The 22,160-nt window shown below is 39.1% G+C and overlaps 2 protein-coding genes across 2 annotated transcripts; one reads left to right on the top strand and one right to left on the bottom strand.

Moving 5' to 3' along the window:
- The first annotated feature begins 160 nt into the window (after positions 1-160).
- On the top strand, positions 161-4,730 carry selenot (selenoprotein T). The gene is made up of 5 exons (XM_022239460.2): positions 161-421; positions 1,217-1,454; positions 2,260-2,347; positions 2,683-2,809; positions 3,008-4,730. Exons 1-4 carry the CDS (start codon positions 270-272, stop codon positions 2,781-2,783), a joined length of 579 nt encoding a protein of 192 aa, XP_022095152.1. The 5' UTR covers positions 161-269; the 3' UTR covers positions 2,784-2,809; positions 3,008-4,730.
- LOC110981676 (protein timeless-like) lies at positions 4,361-20,819 on the bottom strand. The gene is made up of 25 exons (XM_022239459.2): positions 20,434-20,819; positions 19,501-19,582; positions 18,452-18,562; positions 16,113-16,207; positions 15,810-15,871; positions 15,472-15,652; positions 15,128-15,249; positions 14,618-14,678; positions 14,152-14,205; positions 12,994-13,722; positions 12,222-12,391; positions 11,913-11,982; positions 11,533-11,633; positions 11,297-11,419; positions 10,936-11,039; positions 10,323-10,518; positions 9,436-9,640; positions 8,971-9,077; positions 8,748-8,799; positions 7,798-7,927; positions 7,271-7,333; positions 7,099-7,146; positions 6,684-6,884; positions 6,352-6,496; positions 4,361-6,205 (listed from the first exon to the last, which is right to left on the bottom strand). The coding sequence occupies exons 3-25, from the start codon at positions 18,549-18,551 to the stop codon at positions 6,118-6,120; spliced, it is 3,207 nt and encodes a 1,068-aa protein (XP_022095151.2). The 5' UTR covers positions 18,552-18,562; positions 19,501-19,582; positions 20,434-20,819; the 3' UTR covers positions 4,361-6,117.
- Positions 20,820-22,160: the final 1,341 nt, after the last annotated feature.

Below are 22,160 nucleotides of genomic sequence, written 5' to 3'. Positions count from 1 at the left end.
CGCATCCCGCACCGTTAAAGTATTAGAGAGCCCTCTGTTGGCAGCATTTTTTATACACGGGAGCCAGCGAATGTAAAGAACGAGTGTCGAATGGAATGGTTTTCGTTGGTCTCCGATACCTCCTTATTGACGTGCGTTTTAACGTACACAATAAATTGACGCATTACTAATGCCTCATGACGATGACTTTGAGCAATCGAAATATATGGTAAGGCGTATTTAGGACTCGTCTTGGAAATAAGGAAGATCTTCAAAACCCGCCCGAAACCATGGCAAACGGAACACTAATTTATGGTTTAGTGTTCCTCTGTCTTGGTTTAATCACGTTACGGGAACTAACGCAAACAGAGGCAACGCCAAATGAACGGCCTGCAATGAAGCTTTCACAATTTACTGGCCCTACGCTGAAAATTCTTTACTGGTAAGTTCCCTCACATGTCATTTGCATATTTCCTTGGTTCATTGACGTGATGAAAAGTTCGCACTATCATTTCGTGTGTTATTGTTCATAATTATTGCTTTAAAGTGTATTTCGTACTCTGTATCTGATTCCAAGGCAAATGGAAGATAGATGAGCCCTACGTACATACATGACGTACCTCATATTTGAGGCCTAGGCCTAAACCCGTAAACAGCTGAGCTAGGGCCCGACGAATACTCCTCCGTCATATACTGGGCCCTGTCCCGATTCATGGGGATTTCTTTCGCAAAGTTTATATGGGATATCCGGGGGCATAACTAAACATCTGCTTGATTTTATGAGCTGAAATTGCACCGGTATGTTCACTACTTACGTGGTGTAAACCATCCGCTAGGTTGTTAATTTTAGAAAACTCGCCTTTTTCTCATTTGAGGAAAAAATATTGCCTTTTTTCTGCTGCTCAACAAAATTAAGCGGATGTTTAGTTATGCCCCCAGATGTCCTCGATAAAGTTTTCGAAAGAAATCCCTATTAATCAGGACAGGGCCCAGTATATGACAGAGGAGTATTCGTTGGGCCCTGTCCATGGGTCTAGCCTATGCCTAATGTTAAATTAAAGAAATGCCTGCTTATCTTCTCCTCTTTTTTGAAAAACAGTCCAGACAATCATTTGGCAGACTGGATACTTTTAATTTGAGTAGTTCATTGCTGCTGAAATAAAGTTCAAATAATCATGACCATAGACATGTTGGGACCTACGGACAATGACGGATGACTCAATTTGTCCGATTGCAGTATTTCCTGAGGTTACCGGCAAGTGTTCGAAGAATACTCCCATCGACTTCGAACACGGTATCCGCAACTCAGTATCGAGGGAGAGAATTTTCCAGCTCATCCAGTTCGTCGTTACTTAGCCAGTGCTTTGGGCATTTTGAAAATTGGACTGATTATCCTTATTGTTAGTGGTAGCAACCCCTTCCCGGCCCTCAGTTTAGAAACCCCAGGATTTTGGAATTGGGCCATCGAAAATAAAGTAAGTCTTTCTTGTTTTCTTCATTCTTTGTGTTGAATCACCTCTCATTTAGTTTTTGGTCATCTGAAATTCTGTTTAGCTGATAAGAAAGCCATTAAAGTGTTTGCGGCTTAACTCTAGCTACATGTATATATCCTCTGTTAGATCTTTTCTCCCAGACGTAAAGGCAGAAAATATTACGTACATATACATACATATACATTGCTAGCACTTAAAGATAACCATTGGAGAACCTAGTACTTCACAAAACGCAATCATATTGTGACTTCAACTTGAATATAATCAACAAACCACAAAGTTTTGTTCTAATTCAGGATGGTACATGTAATATTTGTTTTCCCTTTGAAAACTGCATCATCAAAAATTGTTACATTGTGTAGCAAGATGCAATGTACATAATGGCTTTGTAATTACCTTGTACCCTCATTTTTATCAATACGTTTCCATGAGTAGTCAGAGTTTAATAAGACAATCAGCAGTTATTAACATTAGGGATTACAAAAAAGACCTCGTTAGTATGCAGATCACTATGCATGCCTACAGGTACCCTCATTTTTCCGGAACTTTTCTGGAACCTTATTAACAAAATTCTTTCTTTCTGTCCTGCCTTAAATTGCCTCCAAATCCAAAATGTTACCACAAGCTTTCAGTTAGTTTTTAACATTGAACATGCTGCTTCACGTCATTCTGACATTAAGGGTGAATCCAGGCTCAAATGAAGCAAGGATGTTCTCTGAACACATGCTTTTTACTGTGGTCACTAAATACCTATTCAGCTGCTGATTTTTTTTTTATGCGTTTGCAGGTTTATTCCTGTTTGATGTTATTCTTCATCAGTAATGCCATAGAAACACAACTTCTTTCCACTGGTGCTTTTGAAATTTCACTTAATGGTAGGTGTTGCTTTATAAGCTGAAAGAAAAATGTTGCATAAATTTACTATTGATGGGTTACCAGTGGTATACACCACATCTTTAAAAGATTGTTTAAACAGCACAGAGGTAGAATATAGTTTGATGTGAAGCTGCTTGTTTGTGAATAGAGAAGTTTGAATATTTGTTTCATAGTGTTGCTTGTTTGTCTTCTCAACTGATATATTTACCACTATCTTGCTACTATGGCCAACTCTAATCTCTGTGGAGAGAGGGTGGCATTACATGTGTTTGTAACGGACAAAAACACTCATGATCGTGCAGTTCAGTCATGAGATTTCTTCTTTTTTTTACAGACATGCCAGTTTGGTCCAAGTTAGAGTCTGGTAAAGTCCCTCGCTACCAGGAGTTGGTGAACATCCTTGAAAGCAACATGAAACTCAGCTATCAGCTCTAACATCCACTGCAGTATTGAAATAAAAGGTACTCATGGGGTCTTTGACATGTTACGTGTCAAAGCTCTTGAGAATGGATAGGATGGATTGAAGCTCACATGACCAATGGCATTGTTTTGTATACTTGAGGAATATTGGTTTGCCAATTGGCTGTTACGATACTAGTTTGGCCTCAGGAGCATGTGTAAAGTTTGTTTCTTGTTTATCTTTTATATTTCTGTTCCAGATGACATTTCCTACTTCAGTTGAGTGGGAACCATTTTCTACCCATCCTCAGCGAGCTTATGAAGGTCAGAACACAAACCAGTTCCTTTCTGGATGTTCTGACTGGAAACTCCTACCTCGTCTGACCATGGGAGAAACTGGACAATCCACAGAACTGACCAGGACACCCCTCCCCTTCGAGAAAAAATGGACACTGTCATTTTTGGAAATATTTGAACATTATTTATAAGTAAAAGCATCTTTGTCTTTTTTAAAGTCAGGTTACGATGTATTGAGGATGTTATACATGTAGTGATGTGTTTGATTGTCTGCACTTTTTGATTTGATTTATTGAAAATAAAAATTAAAAGTGGATTCCATGTATCTGCTTTCTGAACAAAGGCCCTATAATCTTCATTCCAACACTTTTAATAAGCTATACATGTATTGACTTGGTCTTTTGACGTTTCAGTTGTCTGTGACCTTGTGCACTGCTTTTGGAGTTTAGGTTGATCAATTTCTTCGTTGTATTGAGAGATACTAAGGTTCAGATTTTGGGGGAAGTCTATTTGAAATCACGAAATGTTTGCGGTTATATTCCCTTGAGTTGAAATGTGTATAACCTTTGTGACTTTGCAGTGGAGTATTTGATTTGACGTCACAGAAACATGGGCCGAGTTTGGGCGGCTTGCGCTGGTATGTTCATGAACAGCTCTATTTTCTTGTTCGTGGGTTGGCTGCTCAAATGTTGGAATGTACAACTGGTTATCCCAGGTAGTTAGTTGCAAATAGCGTCCATGTACATCATTCAAGGGTTAATGTTCGGATAACTGGGCTCAACTCTTCTGTTAAAGGAGGAACATTCATTTGTGTCCTTGAAAATTATTAACCCCAACAATTCCTGAAGCCTCCAATTTTAATATGATTTGCATACACCCTAGGGAGTTGGGGTTAATGTGAATTTTGCAAAACTCCCCATTGTCTCCTGTTCTGTAAACTATCTTGTTAGTTTTTGCAGCTGTTTAGTGTTCAAAGTTTGTCCGTGTGTTGTGTGTAAATCCCTGATAAGGAGGTGGTGTGTAATCCTGTTCTGACTGTGTTCTTGGGTCGTGTTCCCACCGTTTGTGCGCGAGAACAAGAAACCTTGGGAAGAGCAGGCCGTCCAAACTCGACCATGTTTTAACATTTCAATTTGTATTTGCATTTGACAGGTGTTTTAGGAGGTTGGTAGATGGTCTGTGAATCAATTAAAATTCATTAAGTATTGGTATTATTTTGATGTCAAAACAATAAGTCCACTTTAACATCATGCTTCATCTAACCATTGTAGCAGCAAAGGTAAACATGCATCCACCAAATGATTTATGACAAAGAATCTAGCCCCAAGACAATGAGTTTTAATGGATTATTTAGATTCTACTACAGTGAGTTAAGATAAAATTCCCTTTGTTTCACACACAAAATATTTAATTAATAGGAAAACAGTTACCACTATGAAAGATCCATTTGACAGTGCATCACTTAGATATTGAATTGGAAATCTCAATACATGTATAAATTTCAACAAAATTGTTTTTTGAACAGATTACATTGTAGTGGACAAAGTTATCTCAGAAGCTAGGATCATCTAATGGCATATTCATATTGGGTGTTACTGGTCTAGATTGTTTCTTTTCCAGAGCCTATGCCCCATCTCATCTTGGGAAGGCAGACCTATCCCTAATAAAACTAGTATCTGGAACTGACGTTTTCAAAAAGTTCAACTGTAATTGGACAACTCGTGTATTTCACACAGGTCTGGTTCTACATACAAAATTGTGATGCATGTACATGTATACAAAATGCAACTCTGCATGCTTCATGGCATATGTTATCGGACTGATTCGACACTTAACAATTGTTGACCGTCCCCCCATACCTGATATGCTTCGGGGACAGGAACGAGTCTGTTTTATGAGCGCAATCAATGAGCAAATTCCCTGGTAGCCTATGCACAAAACGTATCGTGGGCACCACGCAAAACTGACTAAAGGAGTTGCAACGGGCAAGTTTGAGTGACAACTATAGTTCACTATAGACAGACTAACGTCTGACGTCTAGTTGACCATTAAGGGCCAGGTTCAGGGGTATGGTCACACTGCTGGTTACCAATAACGTATTTCATTTATCATTACAGAGAGAACCATTCACATGAAAATAATTGTACGCGAATTCAGTAACCTTGTACGCTTTGAGAATCGCAGCCTACGCTGAAATGTAACAATGAGATTTTAAAAAACCACAATTTAAGAAAAAACACCTTCTTTTACAACACTGTTTTCCTAACAAAAGTCATGCAACCAAAATATTGTGATGTGATACGATACGAGACAATGTTACATTCAAATGTGTGAATACATCAAGATATCATTTTTTAATTCATATTTAGTATAGTTACGTGTATGTGAGTTTTTTTCATGCACCTTTTAACACAAATCATAGAATCCAGATACAGTAGCTTATTGAGAGTAAAAAAAAGTGCTACACACCTATGGTTGCTATGACAACAGCCACAAGTGATCCAACCAGAAGATAAAGCCAAGAGTCCTACTTTGTTAATCCAGGCTAGTAGTGATAGCCAACAAACAGTCCTGCACATTTCTTAGGAACAAGTGTGTTTGGCCATCTCCTTTTTGCACCAACTTTATTTCTTTAACATTTCCTTTACATGTAGATTGAAATCTGGCTGAAGTTCGTTCAGCTCACCGAAGTATCGATAGAATAGAACCCTGGGAATTTCCAATAGTTTGTGTTCTAATTGTCCTAAAAAAAATCATACAAAAAGAAAGCAAGAAAATATCCCTTTCTTGTACAAAGGAATTGTTTGCCCATCAGTCATTTTCACTTGTAGGACCTCTGAAATTACAAAAACTAAAGTTGTGAAATATATGGACAATTTTCACATCAGTTATGCACATAGGGAAGGCTTACACTTGTGAAAAATTTACAAAGATATACAACGAAGTTACACATTTCAGTTGAATATTTTGTGTTAAGGTGGTTAAAGCGTTTCAAACCAGTCTCCATTGATTTCATAACGTAGCCCAGGGACAGCACCCTCTGCAGGTAGAAATGAAATTCTTTCCAGACGACTTATGCTTTTGCCTCTTTCTCGGCATTCAACTGCTGGACGACACTCAGCCAAATATTTTGAGGGAGTGAGACCATAGGATTGGAAATCCTTTAAAATAAAAGTGAAACAAAAATTGTATAAAGTGTTGGGTCACAAACTAATCACATTCAAAAACACTTAACTCTGAGAGTTTGGGGATTTTTCTTTTGCATACCTTACTCTGTGACTATGGATCTTAGTTCAATTCAACTTACCTTGATGTGGTAGGCTTGTCTTCTTCCTGACTCATATCATCATCACTTGGTTCACTACTGGGATCAAAGGTCACACTGGGTACATAGAGCTCCAGATATTCAGGCGATAACTCGCCTTCAGAAGTTAGTGCAAAATGAAGTTTGTCTGGAGAGCAAGACAAATATGTGAAATAAGAGGTGATGTTAAAAACTTTGCCTCTGCACAAGCATAATCATGATGCAAGAATTACATCTTTTTCCTCCTTGTTCTGCGTCAGATGTGGATTCTTTCTACATCTATGAGATGAATTACGAGATGGGGCCTGGGGTCACCATGGTTAACACTGACTCACCATAATTGATGTCTCCAAGTATCTTGGCAGCATTGAAGCACATCTCGGCGGTCCAAAATGCGGGAATAGAGGGATATAAATGCTGTGAATCTTTCGCACTGTGCATTCCTAAACGCTGTAAAAGCTCTTGAAAATGAAGATCATTCATGGCCAACTCGTCTGCTTGAGAAAAGGCAAAGAGCGGCACTGACTTCATCTGAACTGTGGGTAGAAAGAGAAATGCAAAAATGGACTCTGTTGAAAGCTTAGAGCAAAACAAAAAGCAAATGACATATCAGAATTGTCTGTCATTTGATTTATGTATTCACTTTAGCATTTACAAATATTAAATATCAAAATTATTAGAAGAAAACTCAACAGCTGAAAAGCAAGGCTTTTGTGGCAAGTATGTACAGCAAGATTTATTACAACTTACTGTGATTCAACCAAACTACTGGTTCCACGATTTCTGTCTTGGGGCCAACTGGAGATCAAAAACACAAAAAAGTACAAAGATACTAAAACACAACATCAAAGAATATAACCATAGTCAAGGTACTACAAAACAGAGTGTGGTTCAAGGCTCAAACGGTCTGTAAACCACTTACCCAGCTTGGCATAGCATGTTTCCAGGAGCAGCTTCTGAAGACCACGTATTTGAGGTTTGTAACCTACAAATAAAAACAATTGCACCACTGAAATGTTGTGGTAGATACCTGTAATTACACCGTACACGTATCCCATATTGTCATGCTTAGGACATTTCATATCCCTGGTCTCGTGGCCAATAGTATCATTCTGCACGTGCTCCTCCTTCTTGAGGTATATGGGTTCTAAACACTGCAATCTATCTTGAAGAGCTATTTCAAAAATGGCCAACCCAGCTCAATTCATTAAGACACCTGCCTGGTGTATGAAGCCATTATAATTATCAAGATGAAGGACACCTCTTAGCCATAAGGTCTTATTTTCCACAGCGCTTTGACAACAGATATTTGCTAAACATAGAAAATACTCGCTGAATAGAACAGGTTACTAACCAAAATTCTATGCACTGTATAAAGCTTGTAAGTGGCTCCCTGCTTATTTTGTGCTTAGTGCAAACATTTGCTAAGCGACTGGGCCCTGATCTGACCTTTAATGGTGAGTGCTCGGAGGCAAGTGTTGATGTTGTCTTTGATGTGCTTAGTCTCTGCTGTCTCATCTTCACTACTACTGCTAAGAATCGTGGGTAGGCTCAACCCAGTCTCTGTAGTAAGTGACTTCTGTGGAGGTGAAAGTAAAGTTCAGAAAATACTGATTAAAATCAGAGAAGACATCCCAAACTGGACTTTTGGGGAGAAAGACCACAACTCTTGATTCTTAATCACTTGCCTCTGGGGTTCCCGGTGCCTGGTACCTTGGGTTTGTATGCATAGATGGGAGTACCTGAAATTGGACAAAGGAGCTGAGCCTTGCAACAAAAGACCATACTTGGAACAAAAGACTGAGCTGCTGGGAATTGCCATCATTTTTCAGTTGGCATCAGCGGAGGTAATCCGTCATTATTTTGAAACAGTATACCACTGTTTGTGGCATTCAGTGCCCGCAGCTTTTCAGCAGGGACAAAATTGCTCCAGCACTCCAGTGATGAGTGATACAGTACCGCTGAACGCTAATCTGGCCGCATTTGAAACGACACCACTGCCATTCAGCAATGCACTGGGCCAATTTTGGGAACAAAGGAAATTACGCAACACCCCACAATCTGGGCTCTTTTTACAAGGCAGCAGGCCTGGTTGCAATACTCAAGGCATCAATGGAGGTTGCCTGTCAGACTAGAGTAGCCACCAGAAAGTCATTCGTGTGGGTGTAAACATCCAGTAAATGAAGTTATGAATATTTGGAGAATTTTGGAAATGGAAAATCTTGAAAATCACCCGGAAACTCGTCTCGCATATGCAAATTCCACCCGACAGGAAGTGCTTAAGACAGTTCCTTCAGAAGAGATCGCCAAGTAAAAATGGAAATAGCATCACTACTTAAAACGAAGCAAAGAAAGGAAGATGCTCCAGGTTGTTTAAGTTTACCGTTTCATTTTCTTACCTTGAAAGGAGAACACTCATTTTCTGACGCATCTTCAACTTCCTTGTGTTTCCTGTAGAGAAAAACAGGAAGACAGGTTCAGTTTGATCTGTTGATTGACTGATTAGTTAATTTCTCAGCAAATCTGTTTACAAGAAGAATGACTTACAGGTAAAATAAATAATTGGCTCATTGACTGATTGCTAATTGATCAATGATCTACAAATGATCAAAACAGAGATACCTCTTTTTGCTGGGTGTCTCAGTGATGTGTTCCATCAGAATATCCGGATTGTTGATGCTGTGTTTTGCAAACACTGCTACGATGTGATCCATGAAATCCCAGGAACTCTGACAAAAAAAACATTCAAAGTCCCTCTCATCTGCTGTCCACTTCAAACAGTTACAAGGCTCAAAAGCCTGCTAATGTCCACTCTCTACAGTCATCTGATTCACCTTACAATTCGTTCCAATTTGCTAGTATACCTCCTGGCTAGTCAGACTGTCTTGGGGCAACATTTTCTGAACTATTTGTAATTTCATCACCACTAAATGTCAACAACTCAAGTGTCACAGTGACAGCTCCTGCCATTGTCAATTTACAGTATCCTGCTCACTTATGGGCAAATATATTTGAGGTAGACAATTGATAAACTAGTAACTTCATGTCATTGTCATTGTCACTGTCATTTTCAATAGGGTCAGCTACCTGTGAGATGCAATCCTCAGCTCCATGCTCCCACAGATCAGCAAAGGTGTCCAATATGGGTAGCTGATAGACGAGTTTATGATTCTGTAGGTCGATAGCCGTGTGATACATTAGGGTGAATGCAGCCTCATTCTCTTCTTTAGTGTTACTGCTGAACTTAATCAGTAATTCATTGTATGTCAGAAGAACCTGGCGACTTGCCAACCTTCAGGGGAGGAGGATAGACAGAAGAACCTTTGAGAATAGTTGTCACAAAACATTGAATTTCACCCATGACTGTCAAGTGATAACATCTATTGAAACACTGCACGTTAATTTTTCTTGTTTCTGATGGGCACATCTCAGAATATTCTAGTCTTAAGAAAGGAGTACATAAAACAGAAGCATGTTTTACTTCGAGGAGAAACATTCAGGCTTTGATGTTCTTTTCAATGCTTCTAGTTAACCGTGCAGACAATGAAGCACTTGATTGGATTTCAGAAGGTCTCTGGTTTCAGTCCTGTCATTGTCAAAGTTTGTTAACCTTCCTTTGCTGAAGTCACTCTTTGGGTGAGTTGGTAAGCCACACAAAGATGCACAGTTGTGTCATATTGTGCACTGCACCAACTGTCCCTCACAGGTATATCAGATTGCACTGCTGTGCTCCCCAAAAACTGTGCCTCAGTTTCTTGCGCGTAATTGTGCAGTAAACCACCTGCAGTGAAGAGGACTGCACAAAAGAGCCTGTGTCATTTTGTGCTGGCAACCAACTGTGTACACACTGAATCTGTAGATCATGGTGTTCCATATTTACGCAAAAGAGTGACTCTTGGCATTCGTGCATATTTGTACTGTTAAACCATCAAAGGGTTATAGTAAAAAGAGGAGTATATTGATCAAACACTTACTGCTTGACATGTTCCTCGCAACTGAACTTCTCTCTTTGCTCAATGGTGTAAGCTTGCTTGCTGGTAATAATGCGAAGCAATTCATCATTACCAACGACAAGTGCCCTCAAGTACTGGATGGACTCATTCTTTGGTCGGAACTTCCGTAGGAGCAGTAGATAAAGCTTACGCAGGCCCTCTAATTGACACAGGCATTCTAGGCAAGAGTCCAGAATAAATTCAATGAAGATAACATTTCAAAATTCTTACCCGTTGACTATAGGACAGGGCCATCCGACCGATAAATAATAACAGAGACTTGGGTTGAGTGAATAACGGAGGGGGTGTTGCTCCACTGAAACCACGTAGCCTTGGGAGTAAGGCAACATAAAGGCATTTATCAGTTAGAATTGGCCACTTGAGAACACTTCACCTGATAGCCAACCGATTATAAATGTATTGGTCGGACCGAATTTTGAAATGGTGACTAAGGAACAAGCAAGAAGGACGAGGAAACAAATTTGTGAGCAACATGTAAATCTAATAAAATCTTTCTAAATCACAAATGGCCCGTAAATTGGCTTGTGTTGGCCACTCAATGGCCAGTGAGAGTGGCAACATGCAGCATACTTACTGATAAAGTTGTTCAGGCTTTCTGTCTCTGCTTGCAGTCCTTCCTCCATAAATCGCCGAGTCATTGACAGAATCTGTCTCAGACTGGCGACCAAGAGATACAATCTGAAAAGAAAGGAAAAGAAGTCTTCTTAAAAAGAAAGAAGACTGGAATCAAGACCTTATCTGAATGGTTGGCCATGCACAAATAGGCAATGATGTGGAAAAAGGTCTGGTCACTGATTATGGTACAATTTTCATGTTGCATTTAAACTTGTAAAAATATGAATCCCAACAGAAAATTTGAATGCAGCACCGATAATGTCTTATCTCAAAACAAAATTGTCACTGTGAAGAGGTGTTGCGAATGAGAATGGGCCTACCTCCTGAAGAGAATGTTGGATTTACTGTCTGCAGTGGCGTCATTAGCAGCAAGGGTGAAACTCTCCCATGTGTTCAGGGTAACATACATCAGGTACGTGACCACCATGCTGGACAAGTTATACCTGCCAATGAAATAAAAGAGAAATTACATGTCATGTGGATAGTTGTTTTGCAAAATAAGTGACCAAAACGTTATATTAATGACCTACAATTTTTAATACAAAGAAATGTTTACCTGACATCACTGTAACTGATGCAAGGCAAGGATGAGAAGGGAAGAAAGTAGGATATACACCACAAGACATAACAGTCATTCATGCACTTCAGCAGGTTATCCTGGAAGGAAATCAATTATTGGATCTGAATCAATCTACCAACCAATCAAAATCAATCATACAAAACTGAAACATCTACACCTACCAGTGTACAAAATGGTAAAAAATACACTGTTATGGATTGACTAACACATCATTAAAAAATAAGATTTTATTACTTATCTCAAGGATACATACTTAAAACTGATTAAAAATAGTAATCAATCTTCTATCGATGACAGTTATTTCGATGTTTATTCAATGTTTATTCCTTTCCATACATTTAATCTTCAATGCTTACCTGTGATAACAGAATGCATCGGTTTAAACCATGCTGACAAAATTTGACTGCAAATTGACATAGCTGGTTTCTGAAATGAAGAAAGAAATGATTGCCAAAAATTTCTGAAAAAAAAATAAGAGATAAGTAGCCTCTTTCTGTGTGCAGATGTAATGAAATGAATGTATTGATCTTGAACTCCAACCAATTGTCATCATGTAATTCCTTTGTTATCTCCTTGCTACAAGGAAAGATCTAAACAGGAACTAGTTTGAATTTTCCACGATATCTTTTGAGGATGATTTTCACTGGCTCGCCTTGTGGCCTAACCTGAGTAATTCTTTCCTGCTAGGAGTTCCATCCATGGATATAGCGCTACTGAAGGATGACCCTGTCTCGGATGACCCTGTCTCAGATGATCCAGTAAAGGATGATGAACTATTGTCTGAAGTCCTACTGAACGTTGATCCATTGCCAGACGTCCTGCTGCAAGTGTCGTCCTGTTTTGAGAAAGCAATCACTATTTACATTAAACTACTCTTATTTAAAGGTATGAAACTATGACCGTGACTTAATTCATTGTAATAAAGTTTTAATCAATGAAATACACTGCCTGGAGTGAGAGCCAAGTCTCTGATCACAGGACTCAGCAAGCTCTACCAAGTGGCAAATCCTGTCCCGTGTTGTTAATGTCAATGTACATGTCACACATTGGTATCCCAGGCAAATTATTACCCCACAAGAAGCTTCCTAATCCCTGTTTCACAGTTTTGGAAATTTTGCTAGATCTAGGGAATGCTGGCCGGGAAGTCAAAACTTCAAGAGTTATAGCTGCATCTAAAATGATATCATTTTGTCACATCTTAGACTACATGTATCAGTGGTTAAGTTTGTTTTTAATACTGTATTAATTGGAAAGCGTTTTTGATTGTATTTTATAAAAATGGCACTTTGGAAATGAAATAAAAGCAAGTGTTTATATGTTGACCAATGACCCATCTCCTCACATAAGTGCAGATGGGGCCTTATCTGCAAAAGTAACAAACTCTAAAGAGAAAAGTTTTTTGTCGTTGAAGGACAAGACAATGATTGGCAGCCGTACCTCCTCTGATGCTTGACTCTCTGGACTTCCTCGAGGTCCTTCTCTTGGTCTGGACAGGTATTCCTTGAGCTTCTTAGAAGATTTCTTCTCACTCGCAGCCTCTGTTGTACCAGATGGTGGAGATCCATCCACACTGTGTGGTGATTCCTTGCCACTTCCTGAACCGACCGAGGCCGTATCACTGAGGTTGAAGGATGTTGGTGAGTCTCTCAAGGAATACTCGTCAGTCAGGAAATCCCTCGGAGAGGGAGATAGACTCACTGAAGAATCAATTCCACTGCTACAACTACTGGTTTCTGACCTCTGACCTTTTACCTCATCACTACTGTCTTGGCTTGTACTAGGTGAATTGCTGGGTTTAACTGTCCCTCTGTTATCATCAGCAGCCTTTTCATTTGAACTCTCCTCAACTGAAGAGTTAGAGGTGGTCTTGGAATCACTGCTAAATTCCTCCTGCCCACGCAAACCAGAATCACTACCTGAATCGCTACTACTGGACGCACTGGGAATATTTGCAGTGTCAATATACAAAGGGAAGGAGCTTTGTTTTGCAAGGGGCAAGCTAGACTCCCTCAATGTCTTCCAAGGAGATCTGACTTCAACTTCATCTTTCCCAGTTGATGTCTTCTCTGGGTTTTTAGCTCCTGGCTGTTTGTCTTGAGGCATGGCAGCAAACAGAGTTCCTTTTTCAAAGAGGTTGGCGGCTCGCTTGACCAAATCTTGAGACATCTGATGCAAAAAAGAGAAAACAAAATAATCTATACTTTCTCATTGCCCTGTCTTTTTTGCTTACATTATGTTCTTGGAGATTTACTTTTCTATAGTGAGAGTTTTGCCCTATACTGATGTATACTTATAAAACTGCATACTCAGTGTTAAAATCTATAATGCTTTATACTTGGATGTAAAAATCTCATATATTATGAAGACGGATGTATTTTTGACCAAAAAACCCCCAGATCTATTCATAAACATATCCTTACTGCGAGGCTAGCGAAGGCAGGGAGAGTTCTTTCATGAAACAAAGGCTGGTAAAAACTTTTGTAGAGTCAGATAGATAAGCTTTGCTGATATCATCTAACCCCACCTGAATAAATGCAATCCATCACTTAGAAGGTTCTAATTGAAGACCATTCTATAACCATTAGGGTGACTTACCTGATCACGGAACATGAGTCGGATAACTTGTACCATAGCCGAAATCCAAATCTCCTATGGGAAAAGAGAAGGAATGAATTCAACATTAATCTGTTTCTTAATGAATAAATAACAGCTGGATAATCCTTCACCGCAATAATGTTATTGTGTAATGTGTAACAAGAGAGGAACTGACGTGTAAAGTGGTTAACGGTAAGATACCTAATACTTTCTTCTTCTCACATCTCTGGTGTTTCTGGGTTCCAATCCAATCGGATACATCACCCGGCTTGGGCTAGTAAAGTTTGACACACAGGTCTTCCACACAGTGAGCTGGGTAAGGTTTTCTCTGACACCAACATCTTGCATTTCATTTGCCCTCTCTCAAAGATAATTGGCATCACTAGAATAGTGACTGAGGCATCCCAGTAGAGGAACCCAATGCTTTTGCTAAGAAATGTAAGTAATTGCTACAAAATCTGCTTACCGCTTCCTCCCTGCTTAGCATGCTGAGGATGATGTCTCCTATATTGTTCTTTAGCATGTGCCTGTAATGAAATGCACAAATAAGATGAAGATAACATCTTCTGAAAAAGTAGGTCTGCAAAATCAACGTGGATGAAGATGGGAGATTATCTACGGTTACATCCACAGCCAGGTCTGCTAAATCAATGTGGAGGAAGATGGGAAATTATCTACGATTACATCCACAGCCAATAGTTTTTCACGCACTCTGCTGAATATCCTATTCTAGTTTTTACTTGATAGGAAGTCTGTCAAGGACTATTAACTAGGACTATTAACTAGGACTATTAACTAGGACTATTAACAAGGACTATTCACTAGGACTATTAACTAGGACTATTAACAAGGACTATTCACTTGGACTATTTACTAGGACTATTAACTAGAACTATTAACTAGGACTATTAACAAGGACTATTAACTAGGACTATTAACTAAGACTATTAATAAGGACTATTAACAAGGACCTCACCTGACAATCTCATTATTAGTCTCCATACCAGTGTTTTCTTCAATGTGGAGTATGTTACGGATCAGTACTAAGCAATCATTCATGGACTCCATCGATTCCTTGTCCATCTGGTAAGACCCATGCTAGAAAACAAAAAAGGTAGGACAGATATTAGAAATGTTCTTACAAGCTACAGTCAGAAATTACATGAAATACACAAAGCAGGTGATACAATGTACATGTATATTCTGAGACCATTTTGCACAAAGACAAGTGGTGCGTGTTGGCACCCAATGGTTGAAATGTTCAAATAAAACCACTACACTGACAGCCAAACGGACAACAGACAAACAAAAAGCCCTCACATGCTCCAGCTGGGTGCTCATTTGTTCCAAAATTGCTTGAATGGGTCGCTCCTCAATGAAATGTTTCTTGATCTTCAGCAGCATCTCTTGCAAGGTGTGGCGTTGTTCCCAATCAGCTTTGGTCATGTTGGGATGAACTGGTAAGATAACTTCTAGCGGCATGGATAGGTTTACCAATAATCTGAACAGGTGAAACAAACATCACTAACAATGTAATGAGTGTGTACAATAGATTGGCTACGATGTAGCTGAAGTGGTTAAAAGGTGGAGCAGGGTTTGATAAGAAAACTAAGAACTTCAAGGGATCACAAAATGATTGGATAAGTTAGGCTACATACCGAACTATGGCTTGGAAGGCTTCAACGTTGTCCTTTGCAGCAGACAGAATGTGCAGCAAATCCTAGACAATTTTAAAATGGACACAAGCAATCATTTTCCACTCCCAAATGAAGAACTTGCTTTAATATTTCGAATAACATCATTTTCATATCTATTTCACCAATCAGTTTAATGTACGACATGTTCCAGATTGGGGCAGAGGAATACGTTTTCCCTTTTTGTTCTTTCTATCTTCTATCTATAAAGAAATCCAAATGCAGGTAATGCTGTCATTGTTTTGGCAACCTTGCAATCAATCTTACCGCTTCTACGACCTTGGAGTTTGCAATGTTGATGCGCACAGGTCTGGTGACTTTGTTCTCATGTTTGAGATTGTCTAACATTTCCTCAAGAACATCTGGAGGATTGAGAGAGATAGAAATCAGTTTCTACCACAGAAATACAGTGTATGGCTACAAAAGTGCACCCAGGATCACCAGAAATATTTCAAGTAGCTATTCCTTTTCAAACAATGAATCCAGAATTGCTTGTGTATAAATCCTCGAATAAACCAGATAACTGGAAAAGTAAAGTAACCAGTGCACAATTGCAAATGCAATGTATTGGTCTGAATCTTTTCATTCTCTATCATATATATTTAAAATAATTTTGAATGAGCATTTGGCAATATAAACTTTTATTATATAACTTGATTCTAGCTTCCCTTATCTCAGAGGTCAGCTCTGTTATAGTCCCTGCCCTAGCATCCCTCCTCAGGACACCGAAATATGACATTGATGGATTGGCAACATAACACAATCTTTTCTTATGAAGTATTTGGCACTGATCCATGAAAAAAACCGAATTCAACCTAGTGGAAAGCTGAGCGCAGTCTGAGTCATTCTTGATACATGTACAAGCTGAGATTTCTCAGGATTGTCTGGCTATATCACAATGTCAAAACAATTAGACAGAGTCATCAATATCTGCCTTGAATGAGAACTGGGTTTACTGCATGATTCAGGAGAGTTTGTCCCCCTATACACGTGCACGTATGTCTTGCATAAACATAAAGAAGGGGCTTGGTTCACACATGCAGTTTAAATGGCACATTTGTCATTTAATACGATCAAATTTTCAGTATTTCATAAGAGGAAAAACAGAACATCTGCCTGGCATTTGAGACCATTATAAAATGTTCTGGCTATTTCTAGAGTGCATTTGCATGCCAGTACTATGTGTACATCTACATGCAAGCAATACACAAGCATTATTGACATGTGCACGTGCGCAGTGTTATGCAAAGTTGGCCACCTTGTTTCTGATGACCTCAAGGGCTTGTGTAAGGTTTGCATCATTAACATTACATATACATGTAAATCTCACAGGTTGCATTAAATTTCGCTTTAGTGTCAGTACTCTGAGATTGAGAAGGAAGATTGATGACTTTCAAGTATCCATGCCCATCTTACACAACATGTTGATAGCATTGTTAAGGTGTAGTAAGAAATCATTCTTGGTTTAATTCTGTCCTAGTGGACATGTGACAATTACTTTTGGCTCTTGCACAGCAATTAAAAACAGGAAGGATCATCTTTAAACCAGAGGCACCATTTAAATTCAAAATCATTAAGATTTAGTTTAGCTTAAATGTTATAAATATTACATGTATATATTTTTCAAAATTCTACGTATTTGGTTTAAAAGATTTTCATTGTCAGATTAACTGGCTCTACATGTACATGTGTATCTTAGACAGTATACACCAGTACAGGAACATTATACGAGCAAACAAATTTTGTTTCACATCAAATATACCTGTACAAAATTGTGTTAATACGAGTTTTTTTAAGACCTCAGGCTCACAAGCTTAGAAAAGGTCAGTTCCTTAAATTACTATGTTAATTTAACAATCTGCCCCGAAGTGAAGTGCACCTCCAATTGGTGAAAGAAAGGCAGGTGATTACAAGCAGGTTCTTGCATGCCTTCTGCGTGTACATGAAGACCATACGTTACATGCCAGAATAAATTAGTTACGCATACTCAGGGGGCTCTGCATCGAACTCGTATATACAGTACTTGCACGCCATGAGGCGCACCTACGCAGTAAGTACTAAAAAAACACACCCTCTTTTGTTCCGTTCGGAACTTGTACTTGTAGACTTTCATTTCTGCTTCAAGAGAATAGAGACACGCAGGTCCCTTGAGATTAGCAAGTTGCCATGACTGTTACCAATACCACAGTTACTTTGTTACTTCTGTGCATCTGTCAAGATCTTGGCAATTCGGCAAGAAATACGTTGGCATGATCATTTCATTTCCATGTTAATTATGTATTGTGGCATTGCAATGAAAAACTTGTCAAGCAAGTGTTTTGAACAAAAATAAAAGTACATGTATGGAATTATTTATTCTGCAAACAAACATGTACATGTACACATTCAGAAACAAACCACTATGATTAAGTAACTTCACACAAACTGTAACGAATCAAAAATTTCACATGTATGTCACACACTTTCTCCATTCAATCACATTTAAATTCCCAAACTTGATTTTTGACGCATGTAACTGTCACTTTGTTGGAGAAGGTGAAACTTTGTACATGTCTATACATTGTACACTAATCATTCATGAAACGTATTATTGAAATTCTGCTTACCTTCGCAGTAGTCTGAGATGATGTAGGAATCCCCTTCCATGTGTCCCAGACTGGAGGCAATGGAGTTTAGGCCTCCAGAAGCCATAATAAGCATCTCCATCTTGAAAGTTACTGTAAACAAAAGGCAAATCCAACTTAATCAACTCTTACTGCCACAGGTATTTGCTGCAGTCTTTTTAGTCTTTTTGCAGAGAATCTGCCCACACTAAGACACATTTACACATAAGTTACAAAATCATCTCTTTCTTTAACAGTGTTGAGAGTCAAGAAGTGAACTTTAACAATTTTACTGATATTTGTATAATTGTAGAGATATAGTTTACACAGTTTAATAAGATTTGGTTGTTCATTGTTAAAATAATCAGGATTCTGATGAAACTGTCCAGCCTATATTAGGAGTTCCAGTGAAACATGCACATAACTGTGTCAGGTCATGTTTTTCAGGTTATATAAAATACCACTCTTATAGCTCTAAAACAGCAATTCATCTCTGAAAACATGGGTGCCACTGGTGTAACATTTGAGAAAGGTGTCAAAATCTGCGGCTTTCTATTGCTTTAAGTTATGTTAACCCTAATCCCCAAAGGGTTGCTGGACCTTACCTTCCCCATTCACACAAATTTAAACACCCATTTTGTACACAGAGGCTGTTGGACTTTGTTTTCTGAGGTATGCCAAACCCAATGCAAAAGCCAGCTGTTAAGGGCCTTCCAGACCTATCCCCACAGAATTAAACACTTTACTGCTGTTTAATTCTGTGTGGTTGGGGAAGGGTAGGGTTAAACAGGAATTCAAGGAGAGCTTGGAAATTTGTGTATGTCATGCAAAATGCATTTTTTAGTGTGGATAGACCCACATTCTTGTGCAAATTGGCTCAGATGCAAGTAATGTATGTATCATATGTACAAGAAATAAACAGATTGAGAAAGTCAAGCAATCAAACTATAAAACTAAAAAAATTCAGACAGAAACTACTGTGGGTTCCACAATCCATATGAAATAAAAACATGAAAAACTGACTGATATTTTTCAGCACGGCATACACGTACCTTCTACGGTCTCTGCACAGCGTGAAGAAATGGACGTTTGAAGGGATGAGTACTGGCCCTTAGATTGCAGAAATCAATTGTCCTGTTGTTAGAAAGTCGTGACGTTAAGTTGGAGGACTGATGGTGAAATGGGATTGTCAATCTTGCTGATTGCGCTCATAAATCTAGCCCAACACATACATGTACAATGTACATGATGTAGAGCTGTGAATGGCTCTCTTTTGACAGCTTTGTCTTCATACTACATGTATCACCATCCATGTGATGGCAACAGTATCAAGACAAATGTCAAAAGAGAGCCATTCACAGCCCTACATGTGGGTCTAACACAAATCTTGCTGTGCATAAATATCCGAAGAAAAAGTTCCGTTTACTGTATATATATACAGATGTCACTTGACACCCTGTGCACAAACACTGTGAGACTAGTTTGAAAGATTGTGTTTTCTACATGACTTGTTTCTAGTGCTTTCAAAGGGAACTGGTCAACTCGTACCTGAACCAACTCATACACCGAACAAATTGTACAAGGATTGGTTAACTTGTATGCCGACTAACTTGTACGTTGACCAACTCATGCAATGGGAAACGTGTCGCCCGGTCAGTTTTAGTCTGAACTCTGGAGTTGAATGACCAGGACACAAAAAACTGCTCTTTCAATTTTCTAATGGACTGGGTGGTTGTCAAGTTGGAGAGAAAATCCAACATATTAAAAAGGGCCAGCAGTGGCGTAAGTAGGGCTAACATTAAGCGGGTTAAATGCCAGTGTGGCACTCGGGGTGCACGCATTTTTCAAGGGGCACAAGAAGAAAAATAAGCTGCAGCCACATAGCTAAACAAACTTTCAAATGGTGTAAGGCATAGTGGTAAGGTATGTTAGGAAATAACACATGTGCATGGAGGCATTCATGTACAGTATGTACCGGCACTTACCAAGGTACTTTATACTTCACAATCATTTCCCAACGATGTAGAACTCGCACCGTAGCAGGGGTGTGCCTCGAGCAAGTTCGACTGCCGACAACAGACGACCAAGACAATAAAGACACCCAAGACAACCCCCAGACAACTTGTCCTAGTCACAGCGAAAAATGTCTTCCAAGAGACCCAATTTCACAACACAATGCAACATATAGACAAAAATGTAGTGTGACATTGCATGACTTCAGGTTAGTCTGAAAAGTGGTTTTATCTACATCATATTCTCCATAAAATCACAGCTCAAGCCAAGAAACATTTCAGATTTCAACGCAAAACAGGCACAATGTCGACATGAACGACCGTTCATTTGGACATGCGTAGATATATAGCATGTACGTATAGGAATGATGGAAAACCACTACCGCGCATGCAACGAACACAGGCTACCAGTCACTCAGCAACGTCAGTACAGTGCTCCTGAACATCCCATACAATTTTTTATCTCGCACTTTATTTTAATTAGTTTTTCAATACCATAAGAGATACAGTTTAAGAATCATCAAGAGTTTGAAACATATTTCTGCCACACAATATGAGACCTAATATATAGTACTTACCTTGGCATATATTTTACGGAAATAAATGTTTTACTTTCTTTTAGTAGGCTGCCACAAGCATCCGTAGACGTCGGTGTGCCGATTTCCTATGACTTTTCCACTTCAGCGTGATCTTTGGCAAAAGTTGACACGTGCATCTCTGGCACGTGTTGCATCAAAACAAACAGCATGGAACAGCCGTCGATGCAGGTATCCGGCTTACGTGTGTTCTTCGTGCCGCACGCGTTATATGTGCGCGTGCTTGGCCTGCGGTGATCCACATGAAATAATGATCGAAACCATGATGTACCATTAAGCCCAAGTCAAGATTCAAGAGCTCTTAAGTAACTTCAAGAAATTTGAAGAAAGTAAAGAATTGCAGTTTTCGTGGTGAAAACATTTCAGCTGACGCTTCGATGCTTCCTGTATGGTGCTAACCTCTAGCTCTCTCTCTCTCTACGAAAATGTATCTAAGCCTGCCGTGCCATTTATTTTCCAAGTTTTATTAGCGACGAGAATAATTTCATGAAGATCAAGAAAATAATCAGAAAGACTGTTCATGAGTGTTTCGGGCATGCCTGCTAAAAACCCTCTGGTTGGATATGTTTTATGCCATATACAAAATGATGCAAAAATTATACGTTTCAAATTTTACATGCCTTGTCAAAATAATGGTCGTTTTATTTGACGTACATTTATAAATCTACTATTCCAATTATCCTCAATACGTGTGCGATATGAATTTCATATCAAGCAAGAGTATTCTTATTTCAATTTTAATTATTTCAATTTCAATTCACAATTTGATCTTCGATTTGATTTACCGACAATGCTCTGCGCATCATTAGCTGTGACCCCCACGTGACGTACTTCCTTCTCTAAACTCTGCGCGAGGCCATCAGCCTCCCCCGGCCCCCAGCGCTGTTCCGGCGCTAGGCGACGAGCGAAAATTTGACCAACTTCCTTCAACCTCCTTCTCAGACCTTCACAAGATTGAGTCCAAATTAAGATGCAAAAGCAAGTACTAACCACAACTTTGCAGTGTCTGGCTTTCGCAGAAGTTTTCTGAGATTTTTACCCTTTTGAACAGGGTATGAGCCAAAAAAAGGAAAATGATATTCATTATCAACTGACTCATTTCAC

This window comes from Acanthaster planci, linkage group LG14 (assembly GCF_054643075.1).
Source record: "Acanthaster planci isolate LZ-2023a linkage group LG14, COTS_SCS, whole genome shotgun sequence".
Taxonomy (NCBI): Eukaryota; Metazoa; Echinodermata; class Asteroidea; order Valvatida; family Acanthasteridae; genus Acanthaster; species Acanthaster planci.
The sequence above is the reverse complement of the archived record's forward strand: the minus strand, read 5'-3'. Positions and strand labels throughout refer to the sequence as shown.

What these genes read in the sequence shown, in the direction of transcription:
- LOC110981676 (XM_022239459.2), bottom strand. Translation starts at nt 18,551, where the DNA reads ATGGAGATGCTTATTATGGCTTCTGGAGGCCTAAACTCCATTGCCTCC. An exon ending in AAGCCTGAACAACTTTATCA is followed by an intron (nt 10,519 to 10,935) that starts GTAAGTATGCTG and finishes ACTCTTGCCTAG; the next exon opens with AATGCCTGTGTCAATTAGAG. An exon ending in GAGACACCCAGCAAAAAGAG is followed by an intron (nt 8,800 to 8,970) that starts GTATCTCTGTTT and finishes TTTTCTCTACAG; the next exon opens with GAAACACAAGGAAGTTGAAG.